The sequence below is a fragment of the Pieris napi genome, chromosome 1 (genome assembly GCF_905475465.1).
Source record: "Pieris napi chromosome 1, ilPieNapi1.2, whole genome shotgun sequence".
Lineage (NCBI taxonomy): Eukaryota > Metazoa > Arthropoda > Insecta > Lepidoptera > Pieridae > Pieris > Pieris napi.
The window spans coordinates 3,609,377-3,629,490 of NC_062234.1; the positions used below are offsets into that span (position 1 = coordinate 3,609,377).

At 33.0% G+C, this 20,114-nt stretch overlaps 1 protein-coding gene across 6 annotated transcripts; it reads left to right on the top strand.

Moving 5' to 3' along the window:
* Positions 1-1,664: 1,664 nt before the first annotated feature.
* Positions 1,665-19,845, top strand: LOC125051410 (zinc finger C2HC domain-containing protein 1C). Of its 6 annotated transcripts, XM_047651735.1 has the most exons (12): positions 9,310-9,543; positions 13,823-13,978; positions 14,363-14,584; positions 15,646-15,735; positions 15,934-15,967; positions 16,007-16,097; positions 16,275-16,362; positions 16,539-16,586; positions 17,389-17,409; positions 17,557-17,769; positions 18,232-18,391; positions 18,696-19,845. In XM_047651735.1, exons 1-12 carry the CDS (start codon positions 9,391-9,393, stop codon positions 18,857-18,859), a joined length of 1,440 nt encoding a protein of 479 aa, XP_047507691.1. In that variant the 5' UTR covers positions 9,310-9,390; the 3' UTR covers positions 18,860-19,845. The 6 variants fall into 6 exon arrangements, with proteins under 6 accessions (XP_047507698.1, XP_047507691.1, XP_047507683.1 ...); XM_047651742.1 differs by lacking the exon at positions 9,310-9,543 and adding an exon at positions 1,665-2,007 and having other exon boundaries at positions 15,934-16,097; XM_047651713.1 differs by having other exon boundaries at positions 9,318-9,543; positions 15,934-16,097; positions 16,542-16,586.
* Positions 19,846-20,114: the final 269 nt, after the last annotated feature.

Sequence of the window (20,114 nt, forward strand, 5' to 3'; positions counted from 1 at the left end):
TTTGATTGTTTAATTGTAATTAATTATTTGCATGCAATCAAAAACTATTTTTAATAATGCCAAAGAAGTATAACTTCTTACGCGCGTACATAAGTACACGCACCCTTTTTTATCCTTTAATTTTGTTTTTATGTATGGTTATTGTCAAGTGTATTAAAAAAGGAGAAAAGAAATAAATTCTGCAATGTAATTTTATGTAAATGTTGTAGCAAATAATCGTTTTTAAATTTTAGTAACGATAATCTGTGTATTGAATCCAAATGGTATTACAAAAATATTACGTGTTTTCCAAATGTATTACATAAACTGTCTTTTTGCACAATTCGCTTGGTCATCAATTTACTTAATACGTATATTTTTTTATATTAGAAGATACTGTCACAAGTATGAAATATATAATATCTTTATTTATTTTTTTCAAACAAGACGCTGGTGTCGTCGTTATAATGATATTTTTATACGAAAGCTTGCAATGTTTTTATTAAAAACTATATTTTGTGTAACGTATCAAAAATACAATGAAAGTATTATGTTTGTAAATGATACTATATAAGAATATTTATTACTATGTTATTAAATAACAAAGATATTTTTATCTTATTAAATTGAACCAAACCGATACATCGATCGTTCGTAGATATAAGATCAATTACACAATGCGACTATATTTTCCGCTTTTGCGAGGGTTACACTCAGTGGCAGTACTACTGAGGATGTAGCAACTATGTCATGTGTCAACTGATTTGAGAAAAAAAATTGTAACTCATATTACAAATGAATGGCAGGACGACAACGAATCAACAAAAGCCATATTTAATATGGAGCAGTGTTGGCCTAGTGGCTTCAGCGTGGGACTCTCATCCCTGAGGTCGTAAGATCGATCCCGGGCTGTGCACTAATGGAATTTATTTCTATGTGCGCATTTAACATTCGCTAGAACGTTGAAGCAAAACATCGTGAAGAACCGGCTTGCCTTAGACCCAACACGACGGCGTGTGTCAAACACAGGAGGCTGATCATTTACTTGCCTATGACATTGACTAATGATCATGAAACAGATTCAGAAATCTAAGGTCCAGACCTAAAAATGTTGTTGCGCTATTGATTATTAATATTTAATATATAAAACGGGGCCTTTTTGTTGGTTGGTTGTTACGTACATTTTATATACTAGTAAGCAACCAATTGGCTTATTAATTGTTTTGTTGCATGATATATTTACAATGTTTTTTTTATTGCGGTCTTGCTTTTTGGACTGCTATGTCGTTGTTTAATTGGAATTTGGAAATATAGTCGCATGCGTATGTGGTCTAATGAAAATCGCGTAGGTAGCTGTGCGTAGCAGATGAGTTGCGTGTTCCAAACGGCACTAGTGACGTTCACATATTGAATGTTTATATGTATCTTTTTTATAAAATAAAGGCCTTTGTGGTATAAATTTTTTTATTAAAATTACCCGTCCGTTATACCTTTCCTCTCCGTAGTTATTTAAGCATAAGTCTTATAGTGTCAAGCCTAGTCGAGTGGGGTAACTCGACTCAAAATTTAGACCCGAAAAACTAACGAAACTTTATATTTGCCATGAACAAGTGGCGCCATCTTGTGTACCGGCCGTGCACTGCTAAGCACAGAGCTCTGTGTAGTTTGAGACTTGAGTTGTCGTTTGGTAGAGCTGATATCGTGCAAGAGTCGCTTGGCGACCAGCGACAGCTTGCAATATTATGCTTGTTTAATCGGTGTGACTGATCGCTTACGGTCGCGTTTTATATTAAAAAAGTTGGTTCCACATTTAAATTTCTATCGTCTGTAAACAAGTCGTCAAATTTGAAATGTCTAGTCAAAATTTGTAAACAAATATTTGTTTGGATAAATCGCGTGTTTTCGTCTTATTTATGGATTATTATTCTTAAAGTTTTTTCAACATTTACCAGGCTTTTGTTAGTGTTTACAATTACGAGAATATAGAAGATGGAGAAATCTGGAGGCTCACGTTTGTTGCAAATGCAGGTATGTTATAATTTCTAAGAGCCAATATTACATTTGTATACAGGTATGTATTTTAAAAAGGATTAAAAGGATAGTGTAATTACTTGTTTTTTATAAATGAAATAATTTGTCGTTTTTTTTGATAGTAGTAATATTATTCCTATCTATGTATTCAAAAGAATTTACGTACCTATACAAGTATTGAGCCAGTTACACCATTAATAAAAACATAAATAATTAGCTTCTGTAATTACTAATAGTAAATCTCGTAATCGGTCATATTTTACTACCCATAGACATCCTTACAGGTCTACTGGTACCTATTGATACATAAAAGATAGTCTGCCTTTTCTAATTTGATATATTATTTTTAGGTTACAACTTTATTTTCTACATTCTTTCATTAGGTACGTTAAGATTATCTGCCATAGTGTAATGTCTAACCAGAAACATAATGAATCACTAACGGTTATTTTTTTAAACCGAGTTCGTTTGATTGACGCAAACTTACATCTGTCTTTATTGTATATCGCAGCTTTATCCCAAGTGCGAGAGAAACAGAAATATGAAGCATTTGCGAACCTTGACCTCGGTCATTTCGTTCATTTGATTGTTCAATGGAATCGTAATACTATTATTACTTAATTATAATTCGAGGGACGTAAATGGTTCCTAGGACCAAGATACCATAAAATATAAAGTAATTACCAGTTCACTATACTTGATAAATATTCATTCTATCCTGTTACAGATTTAATGTATTATGTATTATTATTTATATTATTAAATCGCTTTTTGTGATGTACACAATTATAAAAATTACACAAAATAAATAAAAAGTCAAAACGTGGACAAAGTTAAAAGGAACTCTGCAATGCAACTAAGACGGAAAGGCAATGACCGTATGTTACTGTATATTCTCGACGAAAGGCAATTTAATGCTGATAGCACACTTGCAACTTTAGTGTAAGCAACATTTTGGCTACGGATTTGGGTCATTGGGTATTATTATTATATGTAAACAACGAAAATCTCAATTTAAGATATATATTATATCCTTATTTTTTCCTTCACCTTACAAGTTTAATATCCACATAAAGATCAACATTCCTTGGTGCACGTCGGGGAGCGAACGTATGACGTAAGATAAGATTAGACATAGTTTTAGGACCTCAGAATCTGCCTCATACAGTCACACCCTACGTTACAGAAACACAGTGTGGACCAATAACTTATCATTCGTAATGTCGGTTTGACAATTGACATAGACCACTTTAGAGTCGTTCAATAATGTATTATCGACGTTTCAAGTGCTTTACGGTAGTAGTATTCCAAATTTCGAATTGTGTTAATTTAATTGGCGTTTATGTTCAAACACCGCTCATCTAAACGAACGCTGGAGATTCACCCCCCAGGTGCCGCACTGCACCATTTGCATCGTCGTTTCCTGTAAAACCAGCAAAGGAGTGGAACACCTTGCCAGCTTCCCTAGACAGTATAAGGGCCGATTTACATTATCTTAGTGTTTAGGAGAGTGCTTTAGTACAACTTGAAAGGCAAGTTCTTTAGCGTAGCGTTTACTAAAGCAAGTAGCGTTTACATGTTTCAACTAAAGTACTATCCTAAAGCACTCTCCTAAACACTAAGATAATGTAAATCGGCCTTAATATGTGTTAATTTAAGCAGCGGTTGAATAGTTCGTTGCCAGGCGTTTACGTCTGTTTAGTTCTGTATAATAAGCAATTAGGTTTTATTTAAATATTTGCGAAAACCATAGACAAAAGTGTATGTTACACAATATGACTAATAAAAGAAATTAACTATTGACTATTATAGGACGAGTTGTCGTGTCATGCTGCCCCATTTCAACTGGGTCGATACCTTGACAGTGTTTTATTCATATATTGTAATTCAGGTCACAATTGAAAAATATCCTATTGATTCCAGTAATTTAACTTCGGTTGGGAAAGTTTTTCACTTATGCTTGTACGCGTACTTCCTTTGCATAAAAAATTGTTCATCATTTAATTAAGTCAACTTATAGCTTTTAATATTAAATATTTTTTCTTATTCGCTTTCAATTGAAACATAAGATAATGTTATAACTGCGAATCAAATCGAAATCGAAAAAGCGTTTAGTTATTTGGAAATTTTACATACAAATAAACATTGAGGCTTTGATGGTAATAATAAAAAGTATCTTGAGTAACTCTCAACCATTAATTTAATAAGTCAAAATATGCATACATACACAAAACTCGGGTTCATGGTTAGTTGGTTACAGATTACAGTTAAGTCAAACATACGTACGTATCATAATATCTATTCTCTACAAATTTACTTCATTAGCATATATTAATAAGAAGCAATGATAATTAAGGAATGGGAATACAGCAATCTTAATCGTAATTTTTAGCAAAACATTCGTTACATCAAATGAATTAGATATGAAGGATAAATGCTAGTTTGCTGTTTAGGACTAAACAAAATAACGATCATCGTGGTTCAACGATTAACGATCCGTTGAATAGTAATCGTACTACTATACGAAACGTAAGAAAAAAATAACTGGCAGATTTCGATGATGACGTACTTGACAAATCTAATATATAAAATTCTCGTGTCACAATGTTCGTTCCCATACTCCTCCGAAACGGCTCGACCGATTCTTATGAAGTTTTATATTCGTATTCAGATGGTCTGAGAATCAGCTACTGTCTATCTTTCAAACCCCCAAGTGATGAGGGCTCTATCCACCACAAATTTTATTTTTTTATCATTCAGCTTACAAAAATACATACATGATACAACCCCTGATTTTGACTCCTCTATGATCAACCCCTATTTTTTATTATTGTAGATAGTTATTTTTATTGAACTAAAAAACTGTTTCCTAGAAATAAAACAAAACAAACGTTTGCCGGGTCAACTAGTCTATCAAATTAAAAACATAATTGAATTTTTCAACTCTGGCATTTTTAATGTACTTAATACAACGTTTAATTTCATAAACCCTAAATTAAGGTAAACTTGGTAATTTATAACAGTAGGTTACTTAATCGGGCTTATGAGGTGCGGCATGTGTGGTAACGTTGACACAAAAATATGACTTGTGTAAATGACCTCATTCGCGAAGCTTGCACGCCAAACTGATATGGCTTTTTATTATTTTAAAGAGATTGCTCGATAAATGTAGCAATGCAATAATATCGTATACGTGGAGAAGAATGAAATGTCATTGATGGTTAGTTACAGTGACCCTATTTGGTCTGCAAATACAGTTTAAAGAGGAACTCTGTTTTCGTTCGTGGAGAGAACTCTATCAAGTACTTCGATGTTGATTAAGGGTCTGAATATCTTAAATTTTCACGCGTATGTGCGTGCTCCTATTTCACCATGCCTCCTGCTGATACCAAATCTTTGATTTTATTTTATTTTTTAATTAATTACTTAAGATGTCATGTGGAACATGGTTTGATTTGAGAACTGGCAGTAAATGTGAAATTAGAAGCATTTAATGTATATGTATTTCTTTTATGACGTTTATAAGTGTACATTGTGCTACCTATATGAATAAATGATTTTTGATTTGATTCGATTCGATTCACAATACAGAATTTATCTACAGAGTCCTTGTAAATTTATAAGGATATACATATATAGAAACCACATGGGACGTGTGTGGGTGGGTGTGTGTCAGTGTGTTAGTGTGTGTACGTGAGTGTCTGTCTGTGTATGTATTATCACATAAATGCCAAGCGCAGGAATCTTATATAAAAGTCTTTGTAGTTAATATATTATTATTATTTATTTCCTAATATGTATTTATGTAGACCGTAGGTGTAATTGTTACAGCGATGTGGTTATCAAAATATCCTAAAATTGCAACTACAACCTACACTAGTCGCATATTTGGTTAAATCGCAAAACAAGTCCTCGTATATAAAAAGTTAGTTTAAGGTCGCGCGTCTTTTTTAAATTATTTTAAATTTTTGAACGGCATAACAATAAAATAGACGCGGATTTTTAAACTGATTAACATTATATCACAGCAAAGTATTGTTTATCAGCCATTTTATGGAAATATAAGTACATTAATCATATCCAAAGATACCAAGTAGCACTTTGCTCTGACTAATTGAGGAATGCGAGTAATGCACTTGAATCAATAATGTAGCGAAAGCTATAGAGCCGTATTTAATAGTATTTTATCCTTTGACGTATTGATCGTTGACATTTTCTTGAAGTACTAAAGTCTGGAGACTTTTAACAATAGGTAAAGCGATGTGATGTTGATGATATAGTCATTTTCCTATATACGGTACGCGTTTTAGTTGATTTTTGATCGGGTCTAAACAAAAAATCTAAATCTTACGATGTTCATTAGAACCATATTTCATTTAATGAATCACAAGTTTGTCTTTATGAAATTCATTCATTGTATATGTATTAATATGTTAAAATTAAATGAAATTACTTAAATTATTAATTAAAGTTTGCGGAAATTATTTAAATTAAAAATGTACAAAGATCAGGTCTAATGATTGCCCTAGTCTAGATTGAACGCAGCTGTGTTACGCGTGATACAATTTACTACATAATGAGACTGATGAAGTATATAATTAGATTCTTGTCATTTAAAAAATGTGTTACTATATACTTATCTCTCTCTAAGACATCTCATATATAGTCTTGGGGAACGTTCAAGTATTACGTCACCCAATTTTTGGAGATTATTGACCCCCCTCCCCATGTAACGCGCCGTAACGTTTTTCTGTACCCGAGTACAGTACTGTACCTAAGTATAGTAAAACGTTTCGTGATCACCTAGGGACTCTTTATACCTAAAAGTTACTGGAAGTCGAAACACAAACAAATTCGTTACGTAATACTTGAACCCCTTGAGTTGAACTCAAGAACGTTAATCAGTTAAGGCTCTATAATTTATTTAATAAGTGACATTTAATATAACAAACAAGCTTTTGTTTTCCCATATTAGTTTCCCTATTTATGAACCTGTCTTAATTTACAGATAGAAAGAACTAAGCGATTGGTAAGACGTCTTTAATCTTTACATTATAATCTTTACAAAATATTTGATTTAATCAATCAGATTTATAAAACGCTTGGCTCCATCGTAACAAATTTATTGGTCCGATTGCTGTTCCAATAACATATCAATAAGGTAAAAGATTTTCCTGAAGGTTCTGTCACGAGTTATTTAGCCAATTTGAAATTCTATCGTTTTGAAATAGACTATAAATAGTATTTTCTTAAACATGTAATATTCCTCGTGATTAGGAAGTTATTCCTTTTTAATTAAGACACCCCTTTAAGACGTTTATCATAAAAAGTGATTGTTATTAATTTATTATAGATAGATAATAATTTTATACGTGCGTTAAGAAATTGCCACAACAATTTTTTTCTTATAATACATAGCAAACGTAAGTTATATAACAATTAAAACAATATTTAAATGATATATGCCCTTACTTGAGGAGCAGAAAAATGTATCATCGTATGGAGAGGTATATCAACCAGTTAAATATGTCATTCAATATGCATATGAACCTGGATGGTTTTCGGGCGAATACAACGACGCATTTATTCTTACAAATAATTTTATATTCCTGGATTCCGTTTTTATTCCCAACATAATTCATAAAAGTTCAAGCGCACAGGCGCTAACTAAAGATTTAAGTTGGCACCTGGTAGATAGTACCGGTGACTCCAAAGCTGGTGCTTTCATCGTTCAACGAATAAGTATCGCAATACAGCGAGGAAATGCTGCCAGCGTTAAAGGTACACTGCCACAGGAACCAAACTCTTTAAATATGTTTTAATTTTCTTTTTATTATTTTTATTATTAAAGAAAATAGTAAATACTGTATATTTGATTGTTATGTTTAGTGACATGAATAAATAAATGTTCGTAAAAATAAGTAAGGCTAGGCTAAGCTGTGATAAAAGTCACTAAGCGTGACGGTTAACTTTATAGGAACGGATGAGTGTGATCGCATTACAGCACATGTTGTTTGAATGGGTTAAAAAAATGCATAATTTCTTTGTTCTCAAGATCCAAGGTCAGACTTCTCTCATGTATTACGTCGAATAGGCGTTGAATAAAATAAGTTACGAGTAATGTGTACGTCGGTAAATTATAAAGATAGAAACGAGAACAAATTGAAAGTATTTTACAAGTTTCCATATTTGAAAAGCAAGTTAGGTAAGTGTACTTGAGTGCACTCGTACAAATTTGGTGTTGGTTTACGACCAAATCAACGAAAGTGCTTACGTCACTTCGTCACACTAGGAAGTAATCAGTCAACTGAGTTGTACGTTTATAGATTTGTATTTAGCTTAAAGACGAGCCAAAAGAGCATCTAAGACCATTAGTTAGAGCTCATCTCAGAAGACAACGTGCCAAAGGCCAAGTCATTCGAAAGTTAGAAAGTAAGGATGCACCGTTGAAATTGTGAAATGAAAACGCAAATTAGACTTCAACTTTATGAATATACAGTAGAAGAATTTGTAAAAAATATATTTACTTTTTACTACTCGTTTACAACTTTTTCTAAAACTCTTGAAAATTAATTTTTTTTTGTATTTATCTAAAAAACGAGTGTATACATGTGTGAAGACATTGTTTAAAATTAAAATAGCTGTAATTAGCCTTTGATTAATACTGTACAACAATTATTCTCCATTCGTTTTGGGTACTGTTTGAACTTTGAGTTACCGCGGTGGTTATTTTTTAATTTACAAAGTATTTTAATATGTAGTATTGTTTTATTGGAATATTAAATCACCTGACTACTGATGACCCTTTGTATATTATCATAATAACACGCTGACCTAAAAGAAAAACGAAACATGCAAAGCCTAGTTTCAGTAACAACTATATAACGAAAAGGTCGTATTTAATCTAATTCTTTTTAGAAAAATAATATTAAGATTGTTCATGAATTTGTGTTACGCAATGTCTGCAAATACTCCAATCGAATGTCAGAACAAGAAAAGGAATTGTTTGTATCGAAATAAGATCACATTACAATTCGTTTGATAAAACTGTTTCTTTCTTCGAATATAACTGTTCAAACTTGTAAAGTAAAAACATTTTCCAATAACAGGGTCAAGTTAACTGTTCATTGAGAGGTCACGGCTTATTCATGGTGGGAATGTGACATTGGTTTCCACGTGTTCTGTTGCATAGGAACAAAAGGCAAACAAAGCCTTAAAGTGAGCTTAACGTTCGCGGCATTCGTTATTGCACTCCGTGACACTTGACTTACTCTTTTTTGTAAAGTATACTTTGTTCCAAAGCTTTTAAGATTGTAGGAAAAGCTTTTAGAAAAATGACTTGAAAGTAGTTTGCTAATCAGCTGTCTAAACTGACAAGTAATGAACAAGCACTCTAGTTCATTAGATCATGTGAATTGGTGGGATCCAGGTAGCTGGAGTTTAGGTGGTGATAAAACTTTTTCATCAGTGAATTTAGAAACCAGTGATTCTTTAGAAATAAGAAATGGCTGGCTTACCTTACCAGAACCGAAGGTGAGAGGGTGATCATTTATTCTTTTGAATATTTAATTATTTAAGGGTTTAAGCTGAAACACTTGAATATTTTAAAACAACAATTATTTCCCAGCCTAGCAGCGCATTATGCCAAAAATGCCACGAAGCAAGCCGTAAAGTAATGTCATTGAATAATATATAAACCTTAGTACAAGCTTTTAACAAAATTGTGCTAGTGCGATTTTTGTATTCCTATTTATATAAGTAGCTTATCACAAAACTCACCTGCGTTTATATACATACAACGGACGTGTTATATACTAGGAAACATTCGTCATTGGCCTTGACTTAAAAGGAACAATGGTATATTTCATGGAAAGTTTATTTATACATCACACATTGTTAGATATACAATGTAAGGACTTAAGACGGGTATTCTAAAAACATTATATAATATTGATGTAAATGAAAACAAATTTAACTTCTTTCGTTCCGTTCTTTACCAAGATATGGTTACTTTTAACCAGTTTTGTAAATTTCTCCAGCTCCCTTTTATATTGTTTTAAATTAAAATCGCAAGCAAAACTTAATTATACTTCACAACCAAGCAATGCAAAGTTAGTCAGCGCCCGTAGGCGAGTGTTACATCACATCTCAAGTTTAACATACGGCCTCGTGACTCACAGAGTGAATACAAAACTACTTGCGAATTGTGACCAATGTTTTTAAACAATGAAGCTTTATATAGGCCGAATCAAATGTTCAAACAATCGTACTATATTTTCCTCCATAGAATACTTGAGGATAATAAAATATGCATATTTCAAGTCAATGACCTTGCGAGTTAGTTTTGTATTGTTTAATTAAGAATCACCAAGACATTCCAAGGTCAAAATCAACCTATTTTAAATGACAGGGAAAGCTCTGTAAAGCTTATTGCGCAGGGAGGAACTGCATTTACTCGAAGGTCAAGTGATAATGGAGTCCAGTACTCCTGGTGTAAGCATTCATCAAGATTACTAATAATCCTATCAATCTCCGGTCATAAGCAGATCCAGGCAAGTCTAAGTTACCAGCTATAACTAGGTAAATACAGCTGGTAAGCTAAACCTTAGTTAGCATTTTCTTTTACTAGTAACAAAAATATCCATTTTATACGCCTGTCTCATGTTTGTGCTCATCGTTTAATAGTCCTGTTACCAGAATGTGTCGGGTTTACAATAAAACTGTAATGAAAAAAAAACTCGATGGACATTTTCGGCAACCCCATAGAGAGAGAGCCGTCGTTTTATATTTTCATAAGTATTTTATTGTCGTCATTTTAACATGTATGGTGTTTGACAGCATAAATGAAATAGCCAGCTTGATTTTACTTGACAAAAACCGGAACTGCTATTTTTGAGTTATCAAATAGTGATTGTCTATCTAGTGAAACCAGTTTCTATATGCAGTGAGATCAATGACAGATGACTCATTGATTGCGAACTTGCCATAAATGGTATGTTCACGAGACTGCCTTGACGTACGTTTACGTACGTACGGTAATTACGACATCTGTAGCATAAACAAATTAAAAGTTTAATATTAGTTATATGTCATATTTGATATCTCTCAGCTGTGTCAACCTGTAATTGGGTCTTCAAACATTCATTATAGTGTAGTCTGTTTAAATATGAAGGTGCAAATCTGTTGGCCGATTTTTATTTAAAATAAATAAAATTCACTATTTGACTTAAGTGTAAAAATAATAACGTATAAACACGAATTTTATATATTTTTTATTTAAGTCGACGTTTCGTTTCTTATTTTTGGGATCTGTCATTGCTAACATTCGACTAAAATAAGTTTAATTTAGAAGGCAGCTACGTGAACTTCGTTTCGCCTTATTACGATTTTTTTAAATAGCCCACATTTGGTATGTAGCTAAATACCAACACACGAACGTTTTGCTATGCTACCCTATAGAAACGGTTCGCGTTTTCGGAATGAAACCATAAGTACTAAATAAAACTATATTTTTCAAGTTTTTTTTTACTTTTCCTTAAAGAAAAAAGCCTTTAAAAAATCGATTTGATGCAGCCGTCTTCGAGTTTCGCGCTTATCGATATATATTGCGATAATTTTTATTTATACAGATTAAGAATAAAATTATGACAACATATAGTTTATGTATGAAATTTTATAATGCTCATTACAGTTAGTAGTTACTTTTGATAGTTATAATTAACGGTTATTATTACGGTTAGTCCATCCAATGAGTTAATTGCTATTCCGGGCTTTCCTTAATCTAAGGCGTATATTCTACTGAGATGTATATTGTTCTCAATGGCCTTGTGGTTTTATTTTGCTAAAAGTAACCTTGTGTAAAACTATTTTATCAATTAGCCACCCACAAGTGACAAATGATAATTTGAATCGGGTAATGGTTCTCTCTGCGTTTGTTTTGTTTGGGGCATTCTTTGTTCCTTAATTATATTAAAGAAAGAAGCGGATCAGCCGTTTAAGCCTAACAACGTGAAACAATTTTGCTTAAAATATACGTTTTACTTTTATTTGAGATGGATCTTACCGTTGAGCGTCAAATTCTAAAAAAAAATATTTTAATGTCTAATGTTTAAAATTTGAAAATATAAATTCTAAAAGTTATACAGTTTTATTAGATTTTATAATATATATATGTACATTTATAACGATATAATCATACTATACCATCTAGTAGGTTCACTGAGATGTAACTTTATATGTGTAAAAATTAAATTTCAAAATCAAACAAATGACGATTATATATGCCTTGTTTACAACTAAACAAGAACTTTTTAAATGTTGCTGCCCGTTTTCGGCAGATATTGCTGTCAAGTTGGATTAAATGGGATCCACATCACAAGCATACTTTTTTCTTAAAGGGAGTTTTCTATAACGAGTTACATTCATTTATGGCACTTCTTTGTATGTATTTTTTGGTTAAAGTAGTTTCTGATTATTGCTGGAAACGTGATATTAAATCACGTAATGTCGTGATAGTTTATGGGATAAAATGTCACCGTTTCTATCACAGTCCCTAATCAGGTATATAAACGTGTAGAGAATTAAATCCAATAAATGATATGTAATGCGGACTATGACCGTAGAGTCGTGTGGTTAGCGCCGTTAATTATCCATAGAACCTGTAGGCCTATTCACACGACAACAGCCGAGTAATGAAATAAACTTATCAGAATTTTTCTCAGATTTTTTTTTATTTATAGCAACTTTACACTTCTTTTGTGTTGAAAACTTTTTTATTTGAAGTGAGACTTTAGGAATTATTTTTGTATATGTTTTTTTTAACTTTGGAAAAATATCAATGACGTGATTTATCCAGATTTCAACATTTACTTATGAAATATTGTAGAGTATAAACCAATGCAATGAAACACGTTTTAATTAAGAAATACGCACCAATCCTTTACAACATTCGATTAATACTATAATTGTGTAATAATATCTTACTCAAATTTAGAATAGTATTAGGATGTCAATGAATGGTAAAAGGTATAGGGCTGATTAGGAAAAAACGGTCAATAGTATTTTTAAGAAAATGTACACATAATTTGATTATAATAGGTACAGATTATGTGTGAATTAATGATATTCTAAGGCCAATCAATACTTAAACCTGTTTAATAAATAATTGAACCGATTGAAAACAATAAACGCGGGCGGTAGACAGGTTGTCATGCGCAGCGATGCGTAGGAGTCGACCTCTATTGCAAATCTCGATCACTACCTAAAAAGCTAACTCAGGCTTCCTTTTCCTTATTTTTATAAAGGCAGTAGAAAGGTCACAATTACATAAAAGTTTCATCATTCGGAAATATTTTTTTCACGTGAAAATGATTAAGTTCGTTGAGCAACTTTTAATTTAATTTTATTTATATTTTTATTAATTTTACTATACAGCTTTACACAAGACTTCATTACGTACACTGGTAACTTTTTTTTTCTACTTAGTATTTATTATATTCATTTTCTTTCGCCTTTTGCGACTGAGGCGCAAACTAGCTGCTGTGGTCTCTGGTAGGATGACCAGCGCGGTGGAACATTCTGCTCCTCAGCATAATGCTTAGCCAGGGCCAATTACAGTCACATCACACACGTATTACACACTTGAAACGAACCGAATGGGAAAAGGGATTTTTTTTTATTGCTTTTGATATCATTTTTTTTTTCTTTGATTATTGTTATTTTGTGTGTTTATGTGTGTGTGATTTTGTTTGTAATAAATGTTATGTCTATGTCTGACAAATAATGAACTAGAAAACTTTTTACAACTTTTCAGGCACGTTTTCAACAAAAGCAGCTACAAGAAAAGGAGATGAAAATAGCATCACTATACGAGGCTCAACAGGCAAAAGCGTTGGATAGAGTGCGTCATTCACCGAGCAATGGAACCGCCCCCACCACCAAACCACCTCCAACACATCCACCCGGAAAGGTACTATTTACATTCTCAATACAAATTCTGATCTAGGACTTGACATTGAACTGTTTGCAGTTATACTTCTTTTGGTGCGTTAGGCAAAAGTGATGAGAGTAATTTTTACGATGCGCGCGCACATCACGAAAAAACCGACAAACAGCTTTCAGGAAATAAACAAAAGGTCTTAAACGTAGGCTATCACGACACTACGTAAATAGCCAGCCATTTTACAATAGCACTCAATCAGGAATAACACCGTAACGTAATGTGTTACGGTATTTTATAATAGACAATCCATTTATGATCATAAAAAAATAACTACGTATTCTCTTAAACATTCCGATTCCTTGCTTTTTTAATAGTATACTGTTAAATAAAATATTTCAAAATTGTCACCAGGTTCGTCAAATGTTCGAAGAACGCCGAACCAAAGCAGGTATCGACAAGAGTTATCCTCTTCAGCCGATCCACAATACTGAAAGGGCACAGCCAAGGAAACCTATACCCAATGGCTATACGAAGATCGCCAACACGACATCCAGGCTCGCAGTGGAAAAGAAAACGTCAGTGCGAACACATGGCACATTCAGTTCTCATAGCGTCAAAAAACAGATTACCCAGGTACCCTCAAAATATTTTTTTTCTGTAAAGCAATATCCGTAAATATTAAGAGGAATATTCTGCACCTGTACAAATGAAGAAGCTCCACCACAACCTATTTTACGTCGTCTACGAAAGTCCAATTTATTCATATTAATGTCTCAAAGCCGTAAAAACAACTTGTAAATTGTATTATGAACAGGTTATTAGTGAAGTTGTAATTTCTAACTACAGCTTCTTTGCATGTAACCGAAGATTTCCGCTGACATTGTAGTCAACCTTGCGAGAGCCTATTGTGCTGTGTTACTGGTTTAACCACAAGTTTATCCGATGCGAGCAGTACTGCGGTTTACCGCTTTATACTAATTACATTACACCCAGGGAAACCATCACTGTTGTTTATTACAAAGAAATTAAAAGAACCTGTGTTTACTATACACAACCCTATAGGATTTGTTTCATATTTATAGTTAGTTGTTAGTTAATGGGTAAATAAACTTCTTTTGTTATATTTGATGAGCTTTTTTTACTAGCCGGCCTGACTCGTCTTCGAAAGGCTGTTTTTTTTAAATATTTTAATAGTAAAATAATTACTGAAATCGCTTTAGTAGAGTTTGAGTTTTTCGTTACTAGTTGTGCTCTGTGGTTCCACACGTTAATACGTAATAAGGTTGTAGCACGATGTTCTAAATAGATTTTTAAATCCAAGAAATATATTTTTTGTACGACATATTAAAGTAAATACAATGGTGGAAGATTTTTTTTCAAATCGTTCCTCATTATAATATTAGTATAGACCATCTATACAATAAAAAAGTCTTTGAATTTCTACTTAAATGAAATACAATGAATGATTTTCTTTTTTGATTTTATACAAAAGTACCAGCGTGACTCTGTTTTCTTAATCCTCCCATCGCATTTAATTTCCATCATGACATTACAAACTTAAAAATACAAATGTTTTCTCTTCATATAAAGAATTTTGATTGTAGCGTTTACATTGATGAAGAAATAAATAATATAAATTAATAATTGTGGGATATGGTGTGTGGGAAACTACACGTTTTTTAAATATATTTCAGGTTCAAAATGTGAACAACAATATTATAGTTAATGGCTCGGGTGATCTCAACCACAATCATGAAGTCGATCTCAATACTGTTTCAAAATTGGTAAGCTTTGATAGTTTTTTCTATAAATATCTTGAGACCGTATATTAAAGGCGGAAGTTCATTCATTACGCAAAATATTTTTTTTTTTTGTTGGTATTATATCACTATTCGCTATTGCCTTTTGAATAAAACTGTTATGTTCAGGATTATCTGAATAATTGACAAGTAGGGGGTAATAATTAATAACTTTTTCTATAGACAAAATGTAACGGCGAAGATCCGATTTCAAGTGACGAGATAGATGGTGTAAAAACAGAGTACAATAATAAGCACGACCTACTGGAAAATGAGACATTTCCCCATGCGCTTGCGCCGGTAACTCCCCGTTCCGACGACGTGGACACAAGGAGGATTGTTAAAAAGTATGGGTAACTGTATACACTTGCCATAAAATCCATATTAAATTTGTTTGAGAAGTAGGTGATGACTGAACAAATTGATCATAATTACCTAAGATCTAAATCTCATTCTAATGTAAAATTTCTAATTTTGATTTATACTTTTATTGATACATTTGTATAGTTTTTTTTTGTCCACAGAACTCCAGCTCAAACCTCAATAAAAGCAAGCAAAGTCGTGCCTAAAACAAGTAGTATCCCGCCAAAGAGAACAACAAATGAAAATGTGGTAAGAAAATGTTGATATCTGTCATATGAATTAAACCTTTCTGAATTAAATGTCAAAATTATTTGAACCTATTTGACGTTCCAATATATGACGTGAATTTGTAAATAATGATAAATTCTTGTAAATATTATTGAATGAATAATATTTAAATTTATAAATTAATGGCGTGATTTCAGCAGGCGACAGAAAGTAAGCCCAGAGGGGTCATGCAGAGAGCAAATCCCGTAAGTAAATTAAGATTATACATACTTTGTTTCCCATTGAATTCCCTATTAAAACATTCATCATCATCAGCCTCTTCATTTGGTCCATTTCTGGACGTAGGCCTCCTCCATTTTCCTCCAGTACGCCCTGCACTGGCCTCTGTGTATCAACTGATGGTCTAAGATCCCGATATAACGACCTTCACCGAGATGCTTATTTAATGAAACGTATTTTGTATTTAATTTAATATGTCAATAAATATATTCCATATGGGTTACCTAGCAGATTTCAGTCCAGAGTATTTTAATTAATATTAAAAAAAAATATTTTTCTCGGTGAAGGTCGTTGTATATCGGGATCTTATACTATGAGAGTTAACCTTGTAGATGTCGTCAATCCATCTAGTTGGTGCGCGGCTGCGCGGTCTTTTGTTCTGCCGAGGTCACCAAGGAGCCTGCAGGTCCATCGGTTCTTGTCCATGCGCGCTAGGTGGCCTGGCCACTGCCACATATATGTTGGGACAGCCCTTTCTACGTCGCTCATGCCGGTCTTCACGAATGGCTTTATTTCGTACGCGATCGCAAAGGGAGATTCATTAAGTAATGACAGCAGGATAAGTGTATCCATATCAGTCAGTGGACTGAAGACCTTTTTTTTTGAGTGCTATAGAGAGGGGTCCCCTCATTATCTCCAAAAGCTGCACATGCCTCCGAAATACGTCTCTCATAAAAAATATAATTTTTTATAATTATGTATTTAAAAATTATACATGTTACTATTCTGTCAAATTTTATTTTGTAATTTTTTTTTTACTTATTTCAGGTGCCAAAAAGAACTACAGCGGTAAATATTTTTTTATTTACATATATGTATTATGTATTTAATTTTGCAAACTAACCTTTTAAAACTACCTACACAGTTTGTTTTGAAGAAATTGTTATAATAAACATAGTTTTTTATACTTATTGTTTTTGTTGCTGTTTACCACAGAGTCCACCAGTGCCTAGTGGCGTGAGGAAGCCCAGAGCAAGCGTAACGTCAGCGAGTAAGAGTGGACCGGCCGGGTCGGGGGCGGAAGGAGACGCGTGTGCGGTGTGCGGGCGACACTTTGCGCCTGACCGCCTCGCTCGGCATCAAGACATTTGCCGGAAGACTCACACCAAGAAGCGCAAACCATTTGACGTGCTTAAACATCGCCTTGCGGTACGTATATTTAAACAACAACGCCAATTAAACACGCCCTCTTGATACAGGCAAACTGTAACTCAAGGATTAGTAAAGTTACTGCAGTATATTTTAAATACTTGAGTTTTGGTGAATGTATGATTAAAAATAAGTCATTTCGACAATTTCTTTGAAATCAAACATCACTTCTACTAAATAAGTAGAGGCGATGCAGAAAATCGGTGTTATAAATGCTTTATAATTGCGGAACAATTTGACATTAATATCGATTTATAACTTTTCTACTTCAACTATAAAGCTCACAACTAAAGTAATAACTGTTATGCATTACGAGACACCGTAAAAAAGCTTTAGAAAAGCACTGTTCAAGGTATTGAACAGATACTTCTGAACCCAATAGGTTACTACATTAGGTTAATACTGTAAGTCCAGAGTCGTAGCTCTCGAAACGTTGCATATAGACGTTAAAGTTATTTTCAGGGCACAGAAGCTGAGCCCTTCATAGGAAAGCTCCGCAAGGGCACAACCAGCTCAACGAAAGTAAGCAAATCTTTAAACGGCAACTGGCGCCAGAAACACGAAGAGTTTATCCAAGCTATTCGCGCAGCAAAACAAGTGCAGGCGCATCTAAGCGCTGGCGGTGAGTTTCATACTATAATGTGTTTCTTATTTTGATGTTAGCTTCTGTTTCTACCCGGGTTAAAATATAGACAAACATTTTATTGGTAATATATGCAAGGCGCTATCGATTCTCGATTAGTACAGCCGTGGAACTAGTATTTGCCAAAAAAACAGTATAAACTGCATACATTATGACAAATGTGGAGCTGATGAAAAACATTGAAAGTTTTATTACCATTTTAAGCTAGGCGCGGTTGTTGAATCGTTATCTATAGTTGGCACGATTTACTCCGGATATAAAATTTGATATATTCCTTTTACAGGAAAACTTAGCGACCTGCCACCCCCGCCTCCCTCAGAAAATCCAGACTACGTCCAGTGCCCTCACTGCAACCGTCGTTTTAACCAAGGAGCTGCCGAACGACACATTCCCAAATGCGCCAACTTCCAATTTAACAAATCCAAACCGGCCGCCCGGCGTAGGTAACCTGCTCTTGAATTACAGATTTAATTCGACTAAATTTTATGTAAGCTTATTGTGATATCTAATCCAAAATTAGCAAAGTTAAAAATTTTGTCCTACATTATTGGTTAAAGCTTACAATAGTTAATCAAATAATATATCTAATCGGCTCGTGAATAAATTAGATATACAGCGGAAAACTATGTATTTTTTTTTATATAGCGTATACAGTATTTTAGAGTAGATTTACATATAAAGTAGTAGACTTAACCAAAATTTTAATGAATTACTGGTCATGTTAAAAAATCCTATTGACTTTTTCCTATTCATAGAAATAATAATCCAAATAGTGTTTACATTTGTATTATTTTACTTAGTGAAGTCATTTTACGATATAATAAGTCCAAATGCGAATTGACGGGAGCAAGCATACGATTTCAATAGTATGTACGTCTTGTTGGGAAGATCTATTTATGCGGCTCATTTTAGCTTATTTTTTATATTGCTCACTGCGTTTAATAGTTACTTTAGTGATTGTTGTATCATGCAGGTTGTGTCGGTTTTCGTATGAATTTTGATACTAAAACAATTGAAATAACTATCTAATGCTATATACAGTATACACATACGAAGACGACCTTGTCATTTGATTTTGAAACTTTGATGTACTTGTTTTTTTTAATATTTTAATAACTGTGAAAGAACGTGATGAAAATTGACGGATATGGTAAACTTATAAATAAAAACTAATTAAAATTGCATAATAAAGAAATAATGAATAGTGCCACCAACTTATCTGAATCTGATACGGATTCTTAGCTGCGCAATATAACCGATTTCAAAAAAAAGGGAGTTTTAAAATTTTATTGTTTTTTTCTTCTAGTTCCATTAAGAATAAGATAAAATTGTGTCATTGATTTATGAAATTGCAAGTCTAAACATTAATTGTACAAAACGCTTATAAAATGTTAACTATGCCATTTTGGAAATATAATTGTTTATAATTACAACTGTTATTTTAATTTAACTATACTAAACGGTAAAGGTAGGGTAAACCCTGCACGACATACATCCATATGGATTTATGTCGTGCATATCGTCCTCTTGTGTCCTAATGTTAAAAGAGGAAAGATTTTAATGTTTACTAGCTGACCCGGTAAACATTGTTTTGCCATGTATATTATTTCCAGAAAACATTTTTTTAGTTCAATAAAAATAACTTTCTACTATAAAAAAAAATAAGGGGTGACAATTAAGGGTTTTGTATGCTGTATCATCA

What these genes read in the sequence shown, in the direction of transcription:
- LOC125051410 (XM_047651704.1), top strand. Translation starts at nt 9,391, where the DNA reads ATGAACAAGCACTCTAGTTCATTAGATCATGTGAATTGGTGGGATCCA. An exon ending in TTACCTTACCAGAACCGAAG is followed by an intron (nt 9,544 to 13,822) that starts GTGAGAGGGTGA and finishes ACAACTTTTCAG; the next exon opens with GCACGTTTTCAACAAAAGCA. An exon ending in TCAAAAAACAGATTACCCAG is followed by an intron (nt 14,585 to 15,645) that starts GTACCCTCAAAA and finishes AATATATTTCAG; the next exon opens with GTTCAAAATGTGAACAACAA.